Source organism: Monodelphis domestica, chromosome 1, assembly GCF_027887165.1.
Source record: "Monodelphis domestica isolate mMonDom1 chromosome 1, mMonDom1.pri, whole genome shotgun sequence".
In the NCBI taxonomy this organism is placed as follows: Eukaryota; Metazoa; Chordata; class Mammalia; order Didelphimorphia; family Didelphidae; genus Monodelphis; species Monodelphis domestica.
In genome coordinates this window covers 523,734,212-523,756,037 of record NC_077227.1, presented here as the reverse complement: position 1 = coordinate 523,756,037, position 21,826 = coordinate 523,734,212, and the positions used below count along the sequence as shown (strand labels likewise).

Below are 21,826 nucleotides of genomic sequence, written 5' to 3'. Positions count from 1 at the left end.
GATTACAGGGGCCACCTGTGCTAGCACTAGACTTGGAACCAGACAATGTTTGGCAATTGTAAAGCCTATATCTCCTTTTGAGTACCATTTCTTACACATCACATTTGCTAACATGACAGAAAAGGAAAATGACAAATGCTGGAGGGGATATGGAAAAATTTGGACGCTACTGCATTGTTGATGGAGTTGATGGAGAATTAATACAACTACTTTGGAGAACAATTTGGAACTATGCCCAAAGGGAGATAACATTGTGCATACCCTTTGACCCAGCAATACTATGACTAGGTCTGCATCCTATAGTGATAAATAAAAAAGGGCAAAGGACCTCTTTGTACAAAAAATATTTATTGCAGCTCTTGTTGTAACAGAGTATGCCCATCAATTGGGAAAGGGCTAAATTGTGGTACATGACTGTGATGGAATACTAGAGTGGTGTAAGAAATGATAAGCAGGATGTTTTCAGAAAAACTTGGGAAGAAACTTATTTGAACTCATGCAAAGTGAAGTGAGTAAAACCAGGAGAACACGCTACATCAAGTAAAAGCAATTTATGTATGATGAACAACAATGAATGCCTTAGCTACTCTGATAATAACTATGATCCAACCCAATTCTAAAAGATATATGATGAAAAATGTTATCCATCTTCTACTTTTAAACATTTTTTTCTTGCTTTTTTGTCTATGTTTTCTTTTGCTAAATGGCTAATAATACAAATGTGTTTTGTATGATTTCACATGTAAAAATTGATATCAAATTGCTTGTCTTCTCAAGGAAGGGGTAGGAGTGAGAAGGAGAGAATTTGGAACTCAAAAAAGTTTTTTACATATAATTGGGCAATATTTAGCAAAATAAAATATATTAAAATGAAAAAAGAAACAACTGAAATGATTCATCTAGTGAGAGTGGGGAACAAGAAGGTGAGAAGGGAAAGAGAAAAATTACTCAACACTTAAGTTTACTAAATGACTACTTTCTAAGAGTTACAATGAAATTCAAACCCTTCAATAATTCAGATTTGACTGTATGAAATAGATATCAAAGAAATGTCTAAAATTTTTCTTTTTAATGTTACATTTTAACTTATTACAAATATGACACAATAGAAAACTTACCAATGAACCAAATCCCAGTGTCCAGAAATGCTCATTTCGGACTTCTAAGACTCCATCCAAGGTAGAAACCTAAAGATTAAAAAAAACTGATAAAGTCCATCTTTTTATGTTTGACATGCTCTATCTTCTAACAACTACTGTTTCCTCATATTCAAAATTTCATTATTTCTTGTGCCTCTACTAACTAGCATTAGTGAATTTTTAGAGGAGACAGTAATGAATGGGAGTTAGCCTTAACCAAAAAGATGTGGATTTGAGTCTCTGTGACACAATGCAAGTTTCTTAACATCTCAGTGCTCTAAGAAGTTCTCTAAGACTGCAGATAGCAGATAAGGCACTACCTTGTACTGATAAAAGAACTCCCTTATACCAATCAAGTCATAGGTATGTTATCTATACCTAGTAAATTTATAAAATGAAATAGCAATCTGGTAAAAATTCAAAACTCAAGGCTCTGAAGTAGTGAAGCCCTTCCCACAATGCTAGGTTTGGAGAAAGGGTTATAGACTCTACACAATGGATACAGGGACTACTGAAGCCTAGGTAATGGGTGAAAGGACAACTGTAACAGACAAAAGTGAAAAGTCAATCTGAAACAAGGTATGTCACTATATCCTCTCCAATACCAATCTTTAGTAAACTCACTGGCTGGCGTTGATGATCCATCCCTCTTGACTTATCTACCTTCTGTTATCATGTTATTACTCTTAGCTAGGCTATATTGCTAAAATGATTATATGGAAATATATACTTTGGATCAATTCTACCTGGAGTCCAACAGAATGCTATTCATACCTACTCCTTAGGCATAATTTCACAATATTGATGATTTTATTAAGTAGCCCTTCTAAATATCACCTAGTATTACCTCTCTGATAAGTTTATCCAATTGTCCAATAACATGAGGTGGTGTAGTCTAGAAGAAAACAATAAATTATGATCAATACATGACAGAAGATTAGTTGAATCAATGACTCAAACTATAAGAATATAGTGATATAGCAAAACTCTAAGTTACAGTGTTGCTTCTGAGGTCACAACAACAACAATTAAATTTGGGGACAGGATAGGGAAGTTAGGCTAAAACAATCCACAGTTTTATCATACAGATTCCTGGGGCTATCAGCCCGTGCTTAAATTAGCTCATTTGTTGAGGCCATCTGCTCAAAAACTTAAATGTACATCTAGAAACTTTGTGAAAGTGGTTACAAAAGTGTCATTTTCCCCCTGCTTCCGAAAGTAGGTGATGTGTAATTGAAGAAACTGGGGTGGAAATTGGGAAGAAGGAGGAGTGAAGTGTTTGTCCTGGCCCCAGGGATAATCCTGGTTGACCAGCTGGTTGCATGAAGGTCAGGGTAATTTGTGAATAGAAATATGAAACATATATATATATTATACATAATACATATACATATATACATACATAATAATACACACACACACATATATATAGCAAAAGAAATCATAGATTTTGTACTCAGTAAATATAAAATGCTAACTACCAGTAACTAGTCTATGAAATCTAAACTCTCTCTCTCTCCCTATATATATACACACACACACACACACACACACACACACACACACACACACACACATAAAATATAAATGAGATGCTGCATTGCTTTTTCTTTTAACATATTCAGTATAGGGAAAGTCTCACTAATTTGGTTGTGCCTTACATTACACATCATATTATAGGACGAATACCCATCATATCAGTTAGCTATGAGTTTTTACTGTATCCAGATATCATGTTTTAGGAGAAATAATTTGATTTTAGTGTATCCAAATCTAGGCAATAAGTTATAAGGTATTTTGCCCATTTATATGAAAAGGGTTCAAGAAAAAAGGATTATATCAAGCAAGCATGTTTAGAGGAGAAGCAACCTAAGAAAACTTTTCTTACCTGGAGTAACACCTTCCCACTATATACACTCATCGGATACATAGTACCAAATGTCATCAGAGCAATAGCTATGGCTGAAGCAGTGTCTACTGCAAAATAATTACTGAAATGAGAAAATAATGAAAAGAGCAAATTAAAGTTCCCTTAGTCACTTTGTAATCCAAGCTACTTGTAACCTGTAATTAAAGTGTGTGCTATTACTAAAACTGGCCAATACTAGGACTGGAAAAGACATAAAGAATTCCCAGTTTTTCAGGATTAAATTTCCCCCTACAAATAGGTATGTAGACAAATAAGGTATGCCTATGTATATATAAATATAAATTAAATAATTGTTGCAAATAATATTGATTAACTTCTTTCTCAAACATCTATTTCAATTCTATCCAAATGTTTAAAACAAACAGAATACACCACTAATTATTTCTCTCAAGCAAAATCAGCTTATAGTGTGTATTTTTAAAAAAGGAATTTAAGGGTTCATTCAATTTGCTGCAGAGATACTAACTTATCTCTGTAGTTAGTACAGAAAGCTTAAGACTCCCTGGGGTGGGTTTTCTAGCCTTTTAAGATGGAGGCTTTTCTGCTAGAGTACAAAATCCCACCAATGGCTTGATTTGTTCAGAAGTTCCTTTATGATATGGTCCAATGCTCCAAGGTCATAGGCTCCTCATACATACTCCTTTCCCAAGTGCTTTTCAATATATGCAGTATTTCTCTGGTAACTGATGCCCCTATTCTCTAAAATAAGGAAGGCTTTAGTAGCAATAAAGGCATTCTTTTAATAGCAATAGCTGCCAGATGAGTGTAGAAGCAATGTGGGTATTAGTCATTTAAAGCGGATAGTTGGTGTATAGTTTTCTTCATAATTTGCTGACCAAATTTCCTTCCAGCGCTCATGTAAATGAATTTGTTTTCTTTTTCTGGTGATAGTTCACAAAACATTAAACTTTTAGTATTTTTACTAATTATAAAAATCTTGAATCATTAAAGTGGAAGGAATTTTAGTGGTTATCAGTTCCCATTCTCATATTAACCCTAGGGCAGCTGAGGACTAGAGAGGTTAAAAACTTGACTGAGGCAAAACAGCTCATTAGTGAATCAGTTGAACTAAAACCCAGTTTCTTGATTTCTAATCCAGGGGCATTCATATAACATCACATAAGCTCCCTTGTAAATCAGGTCCATAGAGAAGTTGGTAGTACTAATAGAAATAAAAAAAAATACTTACTTTATTTCAATTAACATATATGTAATACAAAGAGCAAAAGCTCCAGCAAGATCAATCAGGACAAAAGGATTCATTCGAGGAAGGAATATACTGCTAAGTCCTGGAATGATTCCACACAAGCTATAGGGGAAAACAAATCAAAGTAGTATGCATTAGTACTACTCTGCTAAGAATTTGTTTAAAAAAAATGAATTGTACTTCAGTAACACATAATCTATCTTGTTTTTATAAAAGGAAAATTTTGAAAAGCAAAGCTCTTAATAATTTTAATAATTGACAAAAGTCTACTGGGTTTTTAAATTTTATTTTATCTGTATTCAACAAATTCAACAAACAGTAAAGTTAGAACAAGAAACTCCCTTCTGTGTTGTTCATGTACTTGCAGAATGTTACAGTTTCTGTAGAGATTAATTTCTTGTACTTTTAAAAATTCTGTATTATTGGCCATAGAGATGAGTTGGGAAACCGACTGAAGTCTGGAGCCGGAGCAATGGCGGAGACAGACCCCAAAACTGTACAGGACCTGACTGCTGTGGTTCATACACTTCTCCAGCAGATAGATGCAGGACAAATTTCAGACCATGTCAGACCAGATAATTGTCTGAATTGATTATATAAGCAGTTGCATTGGCTGGAGAAAAATATTGCTGACCTTATGACCCAAGCAGGGGTGGAAGAAATAGAAGGGGAAAACAAAATACCAACTGCACGTAATAGTTAAAGATTTTGTTAATCATTTAGAGTGAACTCTTGAAAACGTTTTTCACAAGCCAAGAGGTGAAGGAACAGATTTTCTCAACTAACTACTGTGTGCAACATTTTTTTTTAAATTATAGAGCTTGTATTCCTAGAATATGCAGTTTAATTAGGTTTCAAGGTGATTTATTTTTTGATTTCTTGTATGTGATAGCTTCAACTATATGACAGAAAATGTGTAAATATTAGTAAACTGAAATTCTGACTACTCTTGGCTAAATTTTTCAAAATTTTTAGTGCATTTTTTGTCAAGTCATTTGTCATTCCTTTTGTAGTCATTTCAGTTTAATAAGAAATTGGTACAAGTTTTTTTTTTAAAGAAATGCATTAATTTTTTCAACTGTTATCAGATTCTCTTTGTGAACAGAAGTACCTAGAGTCAACGGTTCATAATTCTTAGCACAAAATTACTGTTGTACTATAAAAAATAAATGGTATGTTGACCATATTTTTAAAGCAGGCAAAAAAAAATTGAGCATTTTTGTATTTGTGTCATTGCTATGTTTCCAAGATTGAGAACTATACTTAAGAATCTACTGTAAAAAGCCCCAGAAAGGAGGTGAAATTGAATAATTGTAACTACTGCCACTTTTTAATACACTAGAGGATTTGGATGGTGACAATAGTATCTCAGTTCCTCTCAAATAACAAGGACAATGACACAAGCATGGTACTAATTCCAAAGCCAGGCAGGCCAAAAACAGAGAAAGAAAACTATAGGCCAATCTCCCTAATGAATATAGATGCAAAAATCTTAAATAGGATACTAGCAAAAAGACTCCAGCAAGTGATTAGAAGGGTCATCCACCATGATCAAGTAGGATTCATACCAGGGATGCAGGGCTGGTTCAACATTAGGAAAACTATCCACATAATTGACCACATCAACAAGCAAACCAACAAGAATCACATGATTATCTCAATAGATGCAGAAAAAGTCTTTGATAAAATACAACACCCATTCCTACTAAAAACACTAGAAAGCATAGGAAAAGAAGGGTCATTCCTAAAAATAATAAACAGTATATATCTAAAACCATCAGCTAATATCATCTGCAATGGGGATAAACTAAATCCATTCCCATTAAGATCAGGAGTGAAACAAGGATGCCCATTATCACCTCTATTATTTGACATTGTATTAGAAACACTAGCAGTAGCAATTAGAGAAGAAAAAGAAATTGAAGGCATCAAAATAGGCAAGGAGGAGACCAAATTATCACTCTTTGCAGATGACATGATGGTCTACTTAAAGAATCCTAGAGACTCAACCAAAAAGCTAATTGAAATAATCAACAACTTTAGCAAAGTTGCAGGATACAAAATAAACCCACATAAGTCATCAGCATTTCTATATAATTCCAACACAGCTCAGCAGCAAGAACTAGAAAGAGAAATCCCATTCAAAATTACCCAAGACAAAATAAAATACTTAGGAATCTATCTGCTGAGACAAACACAGGATCTATATGAACACAACTACAAAACACTTTCCACACAACTAAAACTAGACTTGAACAATTGGAAGAACATTAACTGCTCATGGGTAGGACGAGCCAATATAATAAAAATGACCATCCTACCCAAACTCATCTATCTATTTAGTGCCATACCCATGGAACTTCCAAAAATTTTTTTTACTGATTTAGAAAAAAACATAACAAAGTTCATTTGGAACAACAAAAGATCAAGGATATCCAGGGAATTAATGAAAAAAAAAACACAAAGGAAGGGGGTCTTGCAGTCTCAGATCTCAGACTATATTATAAAGCAGCGGTCATCAAAACAATTTGGTACTGGCTAAGAGACAGAAAGGAGGATCAGTGGAATAGACTGGGGGCAAGCAACCTCAGCAAGACAGTATATGACAAACCCAAAGATCCCAGCTTTTGGGACAAAAATCCACTATTTCATAAAAACTGTTGGGAAAACTGGAGGACAGTGTGGGAAAGATTAGGCTTAGATCAACACCTCACACCCTACACCAAGATAAATTCAAAATGGATGAATGACTTGAACATAAAGAAGGAAACTATAAGAAAATTAGGCGAACACAGAATAGTATACATGTCAGACCTTTGGGAAGGGAAATACTTCAAAACCAAGCAAGAATTAGAAAGAATTACAAAATGCAAAATAAATAATCTGGATTACATCAAATTAAAAAGTTTTTGTACAAACAAAACCAATGTAACCAAAATCAGAAGGGTAGCAACAAATTGGGAAACAATCTTCATAAAAACCTCTGACAAGGGTTTAATTACTAAAATTTATAAAGAACTAAATCAATTGTACAAAAAATCAAGCCATTCTCCAATTGACAAAAGGGCAAGGGACATGAACAGGCAATTCTCAGCCAAAGAAATCAAAACTATTAATAAGCACATGAAAAAGTGCTCTACATCTCTTATAATCAGAGAGATGCAAATCAAAACAACTCTGAGGTATCATCTCACACCTAGCAGATTGGCTAACATGACAGCTATGCAAAGTAATGAATGCTGGAGGGGATGTGGCAAAGTGGGGACATTAATTCATTGCTGGTGGAGTTGTGAATTGATCCAACCATTCTGGAGGGCAATTTGGAACTATGTCCAAAGGGCGATAAAAGACTGTCTGCCCTCTGATCCAGCCATAGCACTGCTGGGCTTGTACCCCAAAGAGATAATGGACAAAAAGACTTGTACAAAAATATTCATAGCTACACTCTTTGTGGTGGCCAAAAATTGGAAAATGAGGGGATGCCCTTCAATTGGGGAATGGCTGAACAAATTGTGGTATATGTTGGTGATGGAATACTATTGTGCTAAAAGGAATAATAAAGTGGAGAAGTTCCATGGAGACTGGAACAACCTCCAGGAAGTAATGCAGAGCGAGAGGAGCAGAACCAGGAAAACATTGTACACAGAGACTGATACATTGTGGTACAATCGAAGGTGATGGACTTCTCCATTAGTATCAATGCAATCCCTGAACAATCTGCAGGGATCTAAAAAAAAAAATACTACCCACAAGCAGAGGATAAACTGTGGGAGTAAAAACACCGCTGAAAAGCAACTGCTTGACTACAGGGTTGGAGGAGATAAGACTGAGGAGAGACTCTAAATGAACACTATAATGCAAACTCCAACAACAGGGAAATGGGTTCGAGTCAAGAACACATGTGATAACCAGTGGAATCATGCGTCGGCTATGGGAGAGGGAAAGGCGGGGGGGGGGGGGGGGGGGGGGGGAGGGGAGGGGAGGAAAAGAAAACGATCTTTGTTTCCAGTGAATAATGTATGAAAACGACCAAATAAAATAATATTAAAATTAAAAAAAAAAAACAAGGACAGAAAATAACCTATAAAGATGCATTGCATTCACTGATTGGAATTTCAGTCTTCAGTTATATCAAAAATGCTTACTGTAAGAACATGAGGGGGTTTCAAAACCCACTTGCTATTTACTTGTGCTACTTGTCAATTAGAAGAAAAAGCAAGTGGCCATTGTGAATCCTTGCATACTGACTGATAAATGCCCTTATTGTAAGCTTGGATTTTTTAAAGAAAAATTGTGTTTTATTGTTTACCTTTTTTCTTAACTAAATGCTTGCAGAATAACACTTTTATAATAGATTATAGGTGGAATTGAAAATACCAAACATTTTCATCATGACATCCCTTTCTTTTTATCAAGAGGTGAGGAACAGAGATTGAACACCCAGATGACTGATTCATTAGATTGATCTTGAGTTAAAAAAAAGCAAAACAAAAACAAAGTCAAGATAAGCTGAAGGATGATCTAGAAGTAGAGGGAGCCATTTTTCCTGGAAATGAACTTTTAAGTGAATATTTTGTGATTGTAGGAGAAATTTTCTGTACCATCAGATAGTTTATTGTATTGTTATATATATGGAATAAAGCTATGAAATAATTAAAAAAATTATGTATTATTGTATAATTCAATTTTAACCAAACTTCATTAAAATTTACCTTCTACTAAGATCAGCAACATGTTCTTGAAGCCAACTAGTAGTAGCAGCTATATGAAATAAGAGATTTATTATTAACATGACATCAAGGGAGAATAATTCAACATTCCTCATTTCCTAAACTTTTCAAGAAGTTTAATGAATAGGGGGCAGCTGGGTAGCTCAGTGGATTGAGAGCCAGGCCTAGAGATGGGAGGTCCTAGGTTCAAATCTGGCCTCAGACACTTCCCAGATGTGTGACCCTGGGCAAGTCACTTACCCCCATTGCCTAGCCCTTACCACTCTTCTGCCTTGGAACCAATACACAGTATTGATTCCAAGACGGAAGGTAAGGGCTTCAAAAAGCAAACAAATGAATAAATAAATAATTTTTTAAAAGTTTAATGAATACTAGGCAAAGTTATATGCAAAGGTACTTCTGATAATATTCCTTAGATAGCTTTCTTTCTGCATGTGCCACTTATAGGTAGCCTTTCCTGATCTAATTGTTAATTCTTTCTTCTTCCCTCAAATTATCTCTTTTTATCTGTTTTGATGATAGACTATCAGCTCCTGGAAGGCAGAGAATATTTTTTATTTTTATCTTTGTACCCTCTAACACCTAGCACACAAAGCCTTTCACACAGCAGGGGCTCAATAAATGCTTGTTGAATTGAACAAAATTGTAGACCATTAAGATAAAAGACTGAAGCAACAGACTCTTTTGCTACAATATCTTCTGTTTGGCCTGAAAAAATGAATTAATTTATAGAATACAGGTGTTCTATACAAACCCATTTCAGCAAAACCGTCTAGATTATTTCATTCAGATTTACATAAATGCCATTAATCTGTTCGCTTCAAATTTTATCTCTTTATTTTTGGGGCCACTAGGCCCCAAATTCTGGATCATAGGAAATATGATGTATGAAGGTGTTTATCTTAAATAAGAATTTCAGCAGCTATTTTCTCCAGGTTATCCTAGTATGCAAAATTTTAAGACTTCCTCCGCTACTATATGGGAGCTTAACTTTTTTTTGTCATAAATCTCTTATGATAGTCTGATGAAAACTATGGACTCCTCAGAATCATGTTTTTAAATGTATAAAATGAAATACACCAGATTACAAAGGAACAGATAGATTGCAATTCAGCAACCAAGATTTTTTTTTTTTAAGTCCACAGACCTTAGATAAAGAATGCCTGTCCTACTACAAGTCTCCTTGAATGTCCCAGCTTTCCTGACATGTCACCAATGGCTCTGCCTCATTACCCAAGTCAGCTCCTATCATTTCCATCTATCTGTTCTTGGTTTAAGGGATTCCAAAATGTTACAGGTCCCTAATTAAACCTTATTAACTGGAACACTAAAGTGAAAGCCAGTTTGAATCAAGAAAACCTCTGACTTGCAAAATATTTTGAAAGAAAAACAATTTTGTTATTTTCAAGTATATGTACTTTAAAAGTGTTTTCCCAATAAACAATCTCATGGACTTGTTTTAACTGGATTAAAATTATTTGTAATTAACAAAATTATTTTATTTAAATATTTATTTAAATTGTATTAGCCCCCAAATATAACTCTTTTAAGGTTAAAAATTCCCTTTAAAAGGCTGTTTGCTTACTTATTTGCTGGGCAAAACCTTTTTTTCCTTTATAAACCATATTAATATATTTCAGTCTAGTCCAAAACTGAATTAGTAAGGTCAGAATTAACAAAGTTCTATTGTATTTTTTTTTTATATAAAAAACCCTTACCTTCCGTCTTGGAGTCAATACTGTGTATTGGCTCCAAGGCAGAAGAGTGGTAAGGGCTAGGCAATGGGGGTCAAGTGACTTGCCCAGGGTCACACAGCTAGGAAGTGGCTGAGGCCGGATTTGAACCTAGGACCTCCCGTCTCTAGGCCTGGTTCTCAATTCACTGAGCTACCCAGCTGCCCCCAGTTCTATTGTATTTTGAGCTTTAAAACCGGTACCAGACATGTTAAGACTCTTTGTATTTCTTCTTTTCAGAACACAATTTTTGTATTTGTTCTTTTCATTTTATGTTTGATGTGTGTGACTAACACTTTAGGTATAATGAAGCTTTTAGAAATTAAAAAAAAAAACTTTGGCTTGGATCTGCATTTTTCCTATGAAGGAGTCACAGGGAAGAAACTTCCTTTACCAATGCATTTTGACACCTATTCCTCAACTTTTAGCCTTAGAAAATTGCTGGAGTTCTGAGAAGTTAAAGGACTTGCTGGGGTTATACAAGTAGTATATATCAAAACTCTGTCCTCTTAACTCAGAGGACAACTCTCTTTCCACTATGCCATATTCTCTGTTAGAAAAAAATACTATTTTGCAAGAGAGACTGAGAAAACAATCAAGGTAAAAAGAACTGATCTTTTTACTGGATTTTCTTAATTTTGGCAAATAAAAAACATACCTTCAGAGACATAAGCAAAAGGTTTATTCCTAATAGAAAGCATTGTAAACAAGTTGAATGTGAGTGCCACGAAAGTGCCAACTAATAATCGTCCCCTAAAAGAAAAAAAAATTCACCTTTATTTTCTTTTGGCAGTAAATGGATAGTATCACATGATATGTTTCACTATCTATACCCATAAGATGGAAAAACAGAAAAATGGAGAGATAACGTTATTTGCTTGATGTCTTTCAATGATTCAAGACTCAAAACCAGAATCTGAACTTAGTTTACAGAATCCTCTCAAGTGTCCTAAATACTGGACCATATACTTCTGTTCATCCTAAGTACTAATAGAAATAACTAACATTTATAAAGCAGTTAAAGGTTTGCAAAGTGTTTTACACACATTTTCTCATTCGAGTCTCATAACAACCCTGTAAGATAGGAACTTGGCTACAAATTAGTAATTGTTGGAAGGAAAATCTGGAGACAAGTTCAAGTACTTCATCTACTACTGTATACTGCTTCTCAAGTAGTATAGAAAAAGAATATTTAGCATTCATGGTATTTTATAAATATTCATGTAAAAACTCAAACTGAATGAATATTTCCCTTGAAAATATATAGTTTAGGATCATATATGAGGGTATACATGGACTATCTTCTTGGCAATTTTTTTGTAGTTTATAATAACAATTTAAAATATTTTATATGGGTATATATTTATTTATACCTTCCCCTCCCTGTGTCCACAATTCAGCATAATGAAAAGACAGAGGAGTGCTGCTTATCATGGGAAATATAATCTAGGACTCATTGCATAATTCCTCAGGGCCGTGACTGGGAAATTAAATGAGACTAAGGAAGAAAATACTGAGGTAGCCTAGTGAATAAAATTACCTTTGGGATCTTGTCTTTGAAGCACTTAGAAAATTCAAATGTTAAACTTCAGCAGAAAAAAAATTACTGTCTATTAATAGTTAGCTAAACATTTAAATTAAAAGTCAAATAAAAATGATATAAAAAATAAAATCTTACGTATGTATCTCAGGCTGCTCCAAAAAACGTTCCACACTAAAGAAAGAAATGATATAAATTTTGTTAAATAAATTCTATAAATTATTACAAGGGAAAAATTATTATGTTTGACCTATCCAAACCTAACAAAACAAAATTACTCAGTTCTCATAATAAATGTTAACTTTTGAATAAGAATGGCAACTAACAAATCCACAGATTAATTTCAAATCTTATTTTTACTCAATAACTTTAATCTTTTTATTAGAAGCAGAAGAATCTCACTGACTTGAGTTTTGTCTCCTTTCCTTCCATTTATACATTTTCTTATGAATTTTGAAGCATCAAAAAAGGATTGAAAAGGAGAAGAAAAAAGGCCTATATTATCCCAAAACCAAATTAATCAATTTAGTATCCCTTTAAGTCACTTTATAGATCTAATGATGATGATGAATATTTAGCTCACATACTCTTCCAAAGATGATATATGATGTAGGATATGTAGTGACCCAGGCAGTATGCATAGAATCTCTATTTTCCTTTTACCTTTTTGCTATTATGCCTTCCCAATTCTTTCTCTATTTTTGTCTCTCATAAATGCTGACAGTAGTCCAGGAGACAGATTCTACAATCACCTTTATTAGGTGATTATGGTATAATACAAATTCTGTTATCAGATACTTTCACCTAGAAAGCCTGAACACTGCAGTGCTTGTCAGACTCCTCCAATGCAATTGTAGAAGCACTGGCACTAAGAGCTTAATTCTGTATCCAATGATGATCATTAGCACATAGGCCCAGCCATTACAACCTTCAGAGTATTTGCCCTTTGTTAATTTTAGAGGTATGCTGAGTTTCCGTGACTAAGAATGAAGATTCATTTTCTCCTAAAGGCTTCTCCAGAAGAGTTCTAAATAACCACAAAATGAATTTCATCTAAACTTGATAGCTGACTTTTATACCATAAAATTTACCTTGAAAATATATCAATGACTTCTGATTTCATCATGGTGGGTTCTTTTCCCCAACTAATGCAGATCACAACTGCTCTAAATGGAAGTTCTTTGAGAGTTGATGTGGTCAGTCTGGAGTTGAGCCTCTCCAAACTTAGGCTGTCCCTAGATGTCAGACATACAATCCATCTTTGGGCTCAAACTCAAAGATTTGCCTGCTCATTAAGAATTCTAAAAGTGTATAATCCATTAGCTTAACCTTTGAGAGCCCATGGTCATGTCTAAGGTTCAATGAGATAGCAGTGTAGAGTTTTAAAGGAGGAGCATGTAAACTTAAACATTAAAAAAAAAATCAAAGAATCTAAAAAAAAAAAGACTATGGAACTAAGAGATATTCTATGCTGAAATAAGTTTCTACTTAAAGTGAAGTTTCTATTTAGAAAGTTTGAGAAACCATACTAAGAATTAATCAATCTACTTATGGCATTTAAAATCCATATTATTCTCCCTCACTAACTCTATGATCCACCCAACTTGCCCACTGCTCCCTGAAGATAACATTCCTTCTCCTGTCTATATGCCTTTGCCCAGGCTACCTGTTATTCCTGGAATGCTCTCCTTGCTCACTTCTGACTCAGAGAACCCTACTTTTCTTCACAGCCCTGCTCAAGGCCACCTTTTACAAAATAACCTTCTTGATTCTCCTAGTTGTGAATACTCCACCTCTATTCCCAATTTATTTTGTATTTATTTATCTGCATGTTATCTCTTCTCCCAACAGAACATAATCTCCTTGAGAGCAGGAGCTGTTCTGTTTTTGTATTTGTACCCTCAGTAACAGTATTTGCAGGAGCCAATAAGAATTAGCTTTGCGACATTTCTTGCATACACTTTTTTTCTCCCTCTTTTGATATTGCCATCACCTCACACCTAGACTGTTACAATAACTTGCTATCCAGTCTCCCTGCCTCAAGTCTCTTCCCACTCCAGCTCCTCTGCTTAACTGTCAAAATGGTTTTTCTAAAGCACAGATCTGACCCTGATGCATCCCTTTCCTTGATAAACTTCAGCCAACACTCTACTACTTCCAGAACTTCTGTTTGACATTCAAAACTTTTCATAACCTAGTTCTCTTCCTTTCTGGTCTTCTTACACCTCATTCCTATCCTCACCTTATTTTAATCCAGGGCTCTCCTTGCTGTTCCTCCTACAAAACACTCCAGCTATTGATTCTGAGCTTCAATGACTATCCCCAAAGGCTGGAAAACATCCTTTTCTCTTCTGCCTCCTAGCTTTTCTGGAGGCCTTAAAATTTTGGCTAGATTCTCAACCTTTTTTTTTTTTTAACCCTTATCTTCTGTTTTAGAATCAATACTGTGTATTGGTTCCAAGGCAGAAGAGTGGTAAGGGCTAGGCAATGAGGGTTAAGAGACTTGTTCACACAGTTAGGAAGTATCTGAGACCAGACTGAATCCAGGACCTCCCTATCTCTAAGCCTGGCTTTCAATCCACTGAGCTACCTAGCTACCTCCTAGAATCTCAACTGCTATAAGACTTTAAACATTCCCCATTAATGCTAATGCCTTCCCTCTCAAATCACCAATTTATCCTGTCTTTGGAAGATGATCAGACTACTATTGTTCTGAAAAAATACTTGGGTATTTTAGTGAACAGTGAGCTCAATATTAGTCACTTGTGTGATGTGACAGACAAAAAAGCTCATTTGACCTTGGGCTGTGTTAAGAGAGTCATAGTTTCTAGGAATAAAGAATCAATAGGCTCAATAGTCTTGCTATGTTCTGCCCTGGAGTGACCATGTCTAGGACACTGTATTCAGTTCTGAATACCACAGTTTAAAGAACAGTGACAGACTGGAAAGCAACTGGAGTAGTTAAAAAGATTTTTTAGTCTATGTTACATGAGGATCAGTTGAAAGAATTGGCATGGTTAGCCTGGAGAAAAGAAAACTCAGAAGGAACATGCTTGCTATCTTCAAGAGTGTGAAGGACTAGCCTGTGAAAAAAAGGGAGAAGACAGTACATTGAACAATGGATGGCAGTAGTAAAGAGGCCAATTTAAGCTTAATGTCAGAAAAAACTGCCTCTCAATGAGAATTCTCCAAAAGTGGAATGACCTGCCTCAAGAGGTATAGGAGAGATGATCATTTGTCAGTTATGTTAGAGTGAGGATTCCACTTGTGTATGGGTTAGACTATTTAGCAGCTGAGGTCCATTCCAACTCTGAAAAGCAACACAGTCTCCATCCTTAAGAAGTTTAAAAATCTATTTTAGTATAATTTGAAATAGAATGTGATGGGGGTGGGGGTAGGTAAAGAAGAAATATAAAGTGTTCTCAGATGGTAGGAGAGATCATCTGCTAAGTGATTGAGATAGTCTTCATGGAGGAAGCAGGACAAGCCTTAAAGGAAGGGAAAGATTTTATTGGATATATATATTCTTCCCATATTCCACGTTCATAACTATAGAACTATTCTTGACTTTTCACTCTCCCTCACTTACATAAGTAATCATTTCCCAAATCTTGCCATTTATAATGATTAAATGCTGGAGAGGCAGTATTTCTTAATTTTTAAGTTAGTTTCTTAATTAGCTGCTCAAGAAAATATAAAGTAGTCAGCAGACTCACTCTGTAATCTGTATGGCGGCCACCAAAGAGCATGAGCAGGGTAAAAGAGAGAGTTCTTGTGCCAAAAATTTTAAATATACCCTTTGTGATGTTAACTCAGTCTCCTCAGACATTTCTGATTGGAAAATCATCAACTTCCCCCTCATTACTTCATCACAAGAAGAGGTGGGTCTTAAGGATGCCAAGAAGCCCCTTCCTCCCCACTACACGGCTGGGCCAACACAGCTGCCTAGTGCATGGTGGCTAGAGCTTGCTGATTAAATTTAATCTTTAGAGTGGGCCAAATAGCTGATCAGGCCCTGCCTGTTATTCTCAACAAAAGAGAGCACCGAACCCAGTTTCATAGTCTGGGGGAGAAAATTTGTAGCTTCAGAGCTTAGAATCGGACATGTATGTGTTTGATTTTTGTTTTGTTTTTTGAGGAGGAGAGTTAAAGAGAAAATGATTTCACATATTCCTATTTCTACTTCATCTCTTGCAGTCAGGCCTTTTTCACTAAACAGAGGCATCAGCTCAGGTTAGGCCCCTATCAAATCTTGGCTGCACTACTGTCATGACCACATAATTCCCTCCCACATCAATACTTACTTTATTCCATTCATTTCCTTCACTGCTGCCAAAATGAGTCTTCTTAAGGACATGTCTGAGCATGGAGTCTTACTTACTTAATTATGGAGTCTTACTCCATAAACTACAGTAGTACTCTATTACTATCAGGATGAAACATAAACTTTTGTTTTGAAGACCTACATAATTTGGTCCAACATTTATTTTCTGACTCATTATGTATTATTCTCTCCCTCCAAAATCTGTCACTTTACAGTCCAGCCAAACTAGTCTTCCCCACATAATACTCCATCTCCTATCTTAATGCCATTGTATAGGCCATTCCTAGTGCCTGGAATATACTCCCACCTCATCCCTGCCTCCTAAAACTTCCTTCAAGACCAAATTTAAGCACTAACTTCTACATGTTATTATGCTCCCTTTCTAACTGCTTTATACTTAATTACCTTGAATTTAATTTGTGTTTATTTTGTGTAGCATTAATTATCTTTCCATGATTGAGTATTAGCTCCTTAAGAACAAGGAATGCTTGATTTTCTGTCTTTTATGACCAGTGCTTATCATAGCTAACAGATAGTAAGTACTTAGTAAATGCTTACTGACAAATCGATTTGCAAACCTTAAAGTATTAAATAAAAATGAGCTATTATTATTATTATAGAATGGGGTCAGGTGATAGAGAGGCTTAAACACTAAGGAGTATTAACTTTTTCCTAAAGGAAATTAAGACCCACTGAAGGTTTTTATATATAAGAGTGTGATATAATCAAACTAGATCTGGACACCAAAATTAATTTGGAGGCTATTCAAAAGATAGACTGGAAAGAGGGCAAAAAGGTAGAAATAAAGAAACCAGTTAAGCAAATATTATAATAGTCTAGATTACAGATGATGAGAACTTGAACTGGACTGAGAGTAATGTAAACGAAGAAGAAAAGCTATGTTTAAGACATGTTGTGGGGGGCAGCGAGGTGGCTCAGTGGATTGAGAGTCGGGCCTAGAAAGAGGAGATCCTAGATTCAAATCTGGACTCAGATACTTCCTAGCTGTGTGATCCTGGGCAAGCCAGTTAACCCCCACTGTCTAGCTCTTACCATTCTTCTGCCTTAGAACCAATAAGACAGAAGGTAACAGTTTAAAAAAGAAAGTGAGATGCTGTGCTGGTAGAATTGATAAGACAGGAATGGATTAGATAAAGTGAGAAAGGGAAAAAGTCAGATGATGACTATGAAGTTTTCAATCTGGATGAATGAGAGGATGATAATACCATTAACAAAAACAACAAAGTTGAAAAGAGAGGAAGGTTTGGGGAGATGATAAATTAAGTTTTGGTTAGATTGAATTTCGTGTGCTAGAAGCACATCCTGGCTAAGATGTCCAATAAGGACACCTTAGCATCCAGTAAGAAATTAAAGATATAGAATCATAGTTCAAGAAAGAAATTGATATTGAATATAAAGATTTGACAGTTAGATGAATACAGACAATCATTTAAGTCATAGAAATGAAAGATAACACCAGTGACAAAGAGAAAAGAAAGAGAAGAGTGTCAAAGAAAAATCCCTAAAGAACATTTATAGTTAAGTAGCCAGAGGAAAATGATGAACAAGTCAAGGAAACCGAGGAGTAGTGTGACATGTAGGTGTGTAATTAGAATCTGCTTCTCAAGACTCTAACTCCCAGCATCCCACTTTCCTTCTCACATTATGTGCTGAGGTAGGGAGGATATAAGTTTTGTGTAGCTCCGCCCCTCGCTCTCTCTTTGTGTAATCGCAGCTGCTGAAGAGGGCTTTTTGGAGAGGCAGGAGAACTTATGTGGGTTTACTTTTTGTTAGATAATTAGGTTTGAACTTCTATTTCTTTTAGTTTTATTCTTTCTATTTCAAGTGATTATTAATAAACTTCATAAATATAATACTTGGGAGTTACTGATATTAATTTAAATCTTACACTGGAGAACCAAGCTACATAAATATCTGCAAGTAATAACAAGAAAGGTATCACTGAAGTCCTAATTTTCTATTAGTTCACTCAGTTCATTTAATTTCTATTATCATGTGTTTGTACTCCTGAAGAAACAGATCATAACCTTTGTTATAACAAAGACATCATTAATTAATATCTTATGGCAGACAAAAAAATCAAGAGAAATTAGTCTTGTAGGCACTGGGAGGCATTGTTGCTATTCTAGCCTAATATTAAATATTTTCAAAAGAAAATATGAATAGGTATATAACCGATTCAAATATTTAAAAATACATTCCAAGTCTTAAATTTAGAACATCCTCCAAAAATCCAACATGGCTAGCAGTTTAGTTTACTGACAGCTAATTTTAAGCTGTCCTTTTCCTAGACTATAAAAGATTTTTTTCCCAAAGACCTCTTAACTTGTTTTAATGTCTCTAAAGTCTCTCCTCCCAGGTATCCTTAGGCATATCACTTAACTTCCTAGAGCCTCAGTTTTCTCATTGATAAGACTAGATGGTCAGGGAGGCAGCTGGATAGCTCAGTGGATTGAGAGCCAGGCCTAGAGACGGGAGGTGCTAGGTTCAAATCTGGCCTCAGACACTTCCTAGCTGTGTGACCCTGGGCAAGTCACTTGACCCCCATTGCCTAGCCCTTACCACTCTTCTGCCTTGGAGTCAATACACAGTATTGATTCCAAGACAGAAGGTAAGGGTTAAAAAAAAAAAAAGACTAGATGGTCTATGAGATTCCTTTCAACTATAAACATATGATCCTTTTCTTATACATTCTTCACAACATAACAAAGTAATATTTCTATTAAATAAGTCTGATCAGTCACTCCCCTACTCAAAACCTTTAGTAGCTTTGTAAAAAATAAACTACCTATTTTGGAATTTGAGACTTTCCATGATCTAAACTCTAACCTGTTTTCCTAGGCTTTCGTGATTTTTAAATTTCCTCCGTCTTGCTTGGTCTAGCACCCAAGAATGTGCACACCCACACCACACGGGCATGTGCTAGTTAATGAAAAATCAGAAATAACTAACTGCCCCCCTGGGCTGTCCTAAGCCAAGCTTGAGCCATCATTGGCACATGTGAGGCACAGGAAGTGAGGTAGGGAACAGCCTCTGGAGTTCGCTCACTTCCTGGGGACAGGGGCTAGACTCAGTTTGATTCTGGAGCTCAAGCAGGGAGGCCTGCAGACAGCTTTCCTTCAAATCGGTCATGTGAGTGAAAGGACTGACTCCCTTCCTTGCCTTGGCCCTCCAAGGCCTAAAACTCCCTCAGGCTCTGCCAGGAGGTTGAGTTAACCTCTTCCTTCTCTCCCTCTTTCTCTCCCTCTAATAATTTCTTACTCTCGTTGTCATTAAACTACCATAAAACTCCATTCTGACTTGAGTGTTTCACTTGGGAATTTCATAAGTGAATTCCTTGGTGACCTTAAATTAATATATATCAGTCTTTAAAAGTGATTTCCATATCACACAATATTCTACGTTTCAGACAAATTAAATAAGGCACTTTCCATTTTTGACCTCCTTTCTCCCACTTCCTCTCATGGACTCTTTTGAAATTCTCTTCTTTTAAGCTCAGGTGCTACATATTCTATTGTAAATCTTGAAATTTCTCAGACTTGTGAATGTTAAAAATTTTCGCATTGAGGAATCCTCCATTGGAACAAATTCCCTACTGGAAACATTCCCCATTTTGATGTGAGAACTCACCAGGATCAGAAATGGGAGGACATCTACTCCACCTGTACTTAAGACTGCTTTAGGGGAGAAAACTCCTTGCTAAACAATGAAAGTACTTGGACCCATGCTTATAATAAGGCAAGGAGTTTTTTGAGCCATGCCTGTTTTTTAGAATTGATACAATGGGATGCTAGGTACCTAAAAGGGTCGGGCAAGTTTTCTCTTAATGAGATTAGTCGACTCGGCTGTGTTTTCTCTGGTTCAGACTTACTGAGAGGATTAGTCGACTTGCCGGGAATTCAGATGGGCTGTCCTTTAGGAAACATCTACGGTGATTGGTAGATGGAAGAACTTAGGGGAGGTGACATAGGAAAAAAAACCCTATATAAGAAAAGGTATCTCTTTAGCAAGGGAGGCTTGGAGATCCTTAGATCCTTGGAGATAGAGGCTTGGAGATAGGATCCTTGGAGATAGATCCTTTTGGAGGAGGCCCTTTGAAGATCTCATGAGAAGAAGTCCCTTGGGAGGCTGACTCTGGCTGGAACTCCCTCTGGGGAGACTCTATTCCCCAGACATCCTTGCTTAAGACAAATCTTGTGGTGAGTGATAAAAACTGACTGATTCTCACTTTCTTAAGACTCAGGTCTAGGCCATGTTGGCTTAAGGCCCTTCATACTTATACTTTTTTCTCTCTCTCTCTCTCTCTCTTTCTTTGATTACTCATTGTATTATTAATTAAAATCTCTATAAAACCCAGTTGACTTGGGTATTTGAATAATTGGGAATATATTCCCTGGCGACCACCTTATATTTGATTTTTAAACAAAACACTGTAGTGAAAACATATTTCCTGCGGTCACAATTTACTCACTGTCTCTTATATCTATCACAATTTATATCTTCCACCATTTTAACTCACTACAGTTTATAACATCAACCAATTTAATTATTACAGTTTATGGCATCAACCATTTTAATTCTACACTATGGAGTTTTCCCATATCTTTTCAACAAGCACTAGCTCATCTCATTGACTTTCTAATGGATCTTTCCTATAAATATATTACATTTTAACTTATATTATACAAGTCATGGCTGCTGCTAAAATTAAGTTCCTTTAAGTAAAAGATTACAATGTGTTTTATCATTGTAACCTAAGTATCTGCTATGGTACAATATACATAGTAAGAACTTAGTATATGACTACTGAGTTAGAATGAACTGAACTGAAAACAACTTTTCTACTGAGGAATATAGAGACTGTACACTCTTAATGGGTATACAATGTATCACTATATCTGGCAACTCAACAGTGATATGACTGTGAATATGAATAGTTAATAAGTAGCCACTGCCACTACTCTAAAAGGATGTCATAAGCAGAACTAAACCTTAAAAGGCTATAAAAGTTGGAATTAAACTTCTATAGAATACTCTTACCTTTCTTTTAATATAAAGAGAGCTCCCAGCTGTGCCAGGACTGTGGAAGCAAACACTGCCAGGACTTCTAATCTTTCAAACCTATAATCAGAAAATTAGGCTGATTACTTCAATTTTAAATATTAAATAAGATCCAACATTAAGTATCTCTAAAACAGATCA

The 21,826-nt window shown here is 35.5% G+C and overlaps 1 protein-coding gene across 3 annotated transcripts in view; it reads right to left on the bottom strand.

The window, feature by feature from the left end:
- The window catches only part of SLC30A6 (solute carrier family 30 member 6), a 52,526-nt gene that overhangs the window by 8,736 nt on the left and 21,964 nt on the right, over positions 1-21,826 (bottom strand). For all 3 annotated transcript variants that reach the window (XR_008915485.1, XM_056813239.1, XM_056813240.1), the window contains exons 6-13: positions 21,665-21,745; positions 12,418-12,453; positions 11,398-11,492; positions 8,989-9,037; positions 4,259-4,378; positions 3,028-3,130; positions 1,987-2,034; positions 1,119-1,187 (exon numbers count right to left, since the gene is read on the bottom strand). Coding sequence is in view for 2 of the 3 variants with exons in the window: in XM_056813239.1 (XP_056669217.1) it covers positions 1,119-1,187; positions 1,987-2,034; positions 3,028-3,130; positions 4,259-4,378; positions 8,989-9,037; positions 11,398-11,492; positions 12,418-12,453; positions 21,665-21,745 (601 nt within the window). In the remaining variant the exon portion in view is untranslated. The remainder of the gene's footprint in view (positions 1-1,118; positions 1,188-1,986; positions 2,035-3,027; positions 3,131-4,258; positions 4,379-8,988; positions 9,038-11,397; positions 11,493-12,417; positions 12,454-21,664; positions 21,746-21,826) is intronic.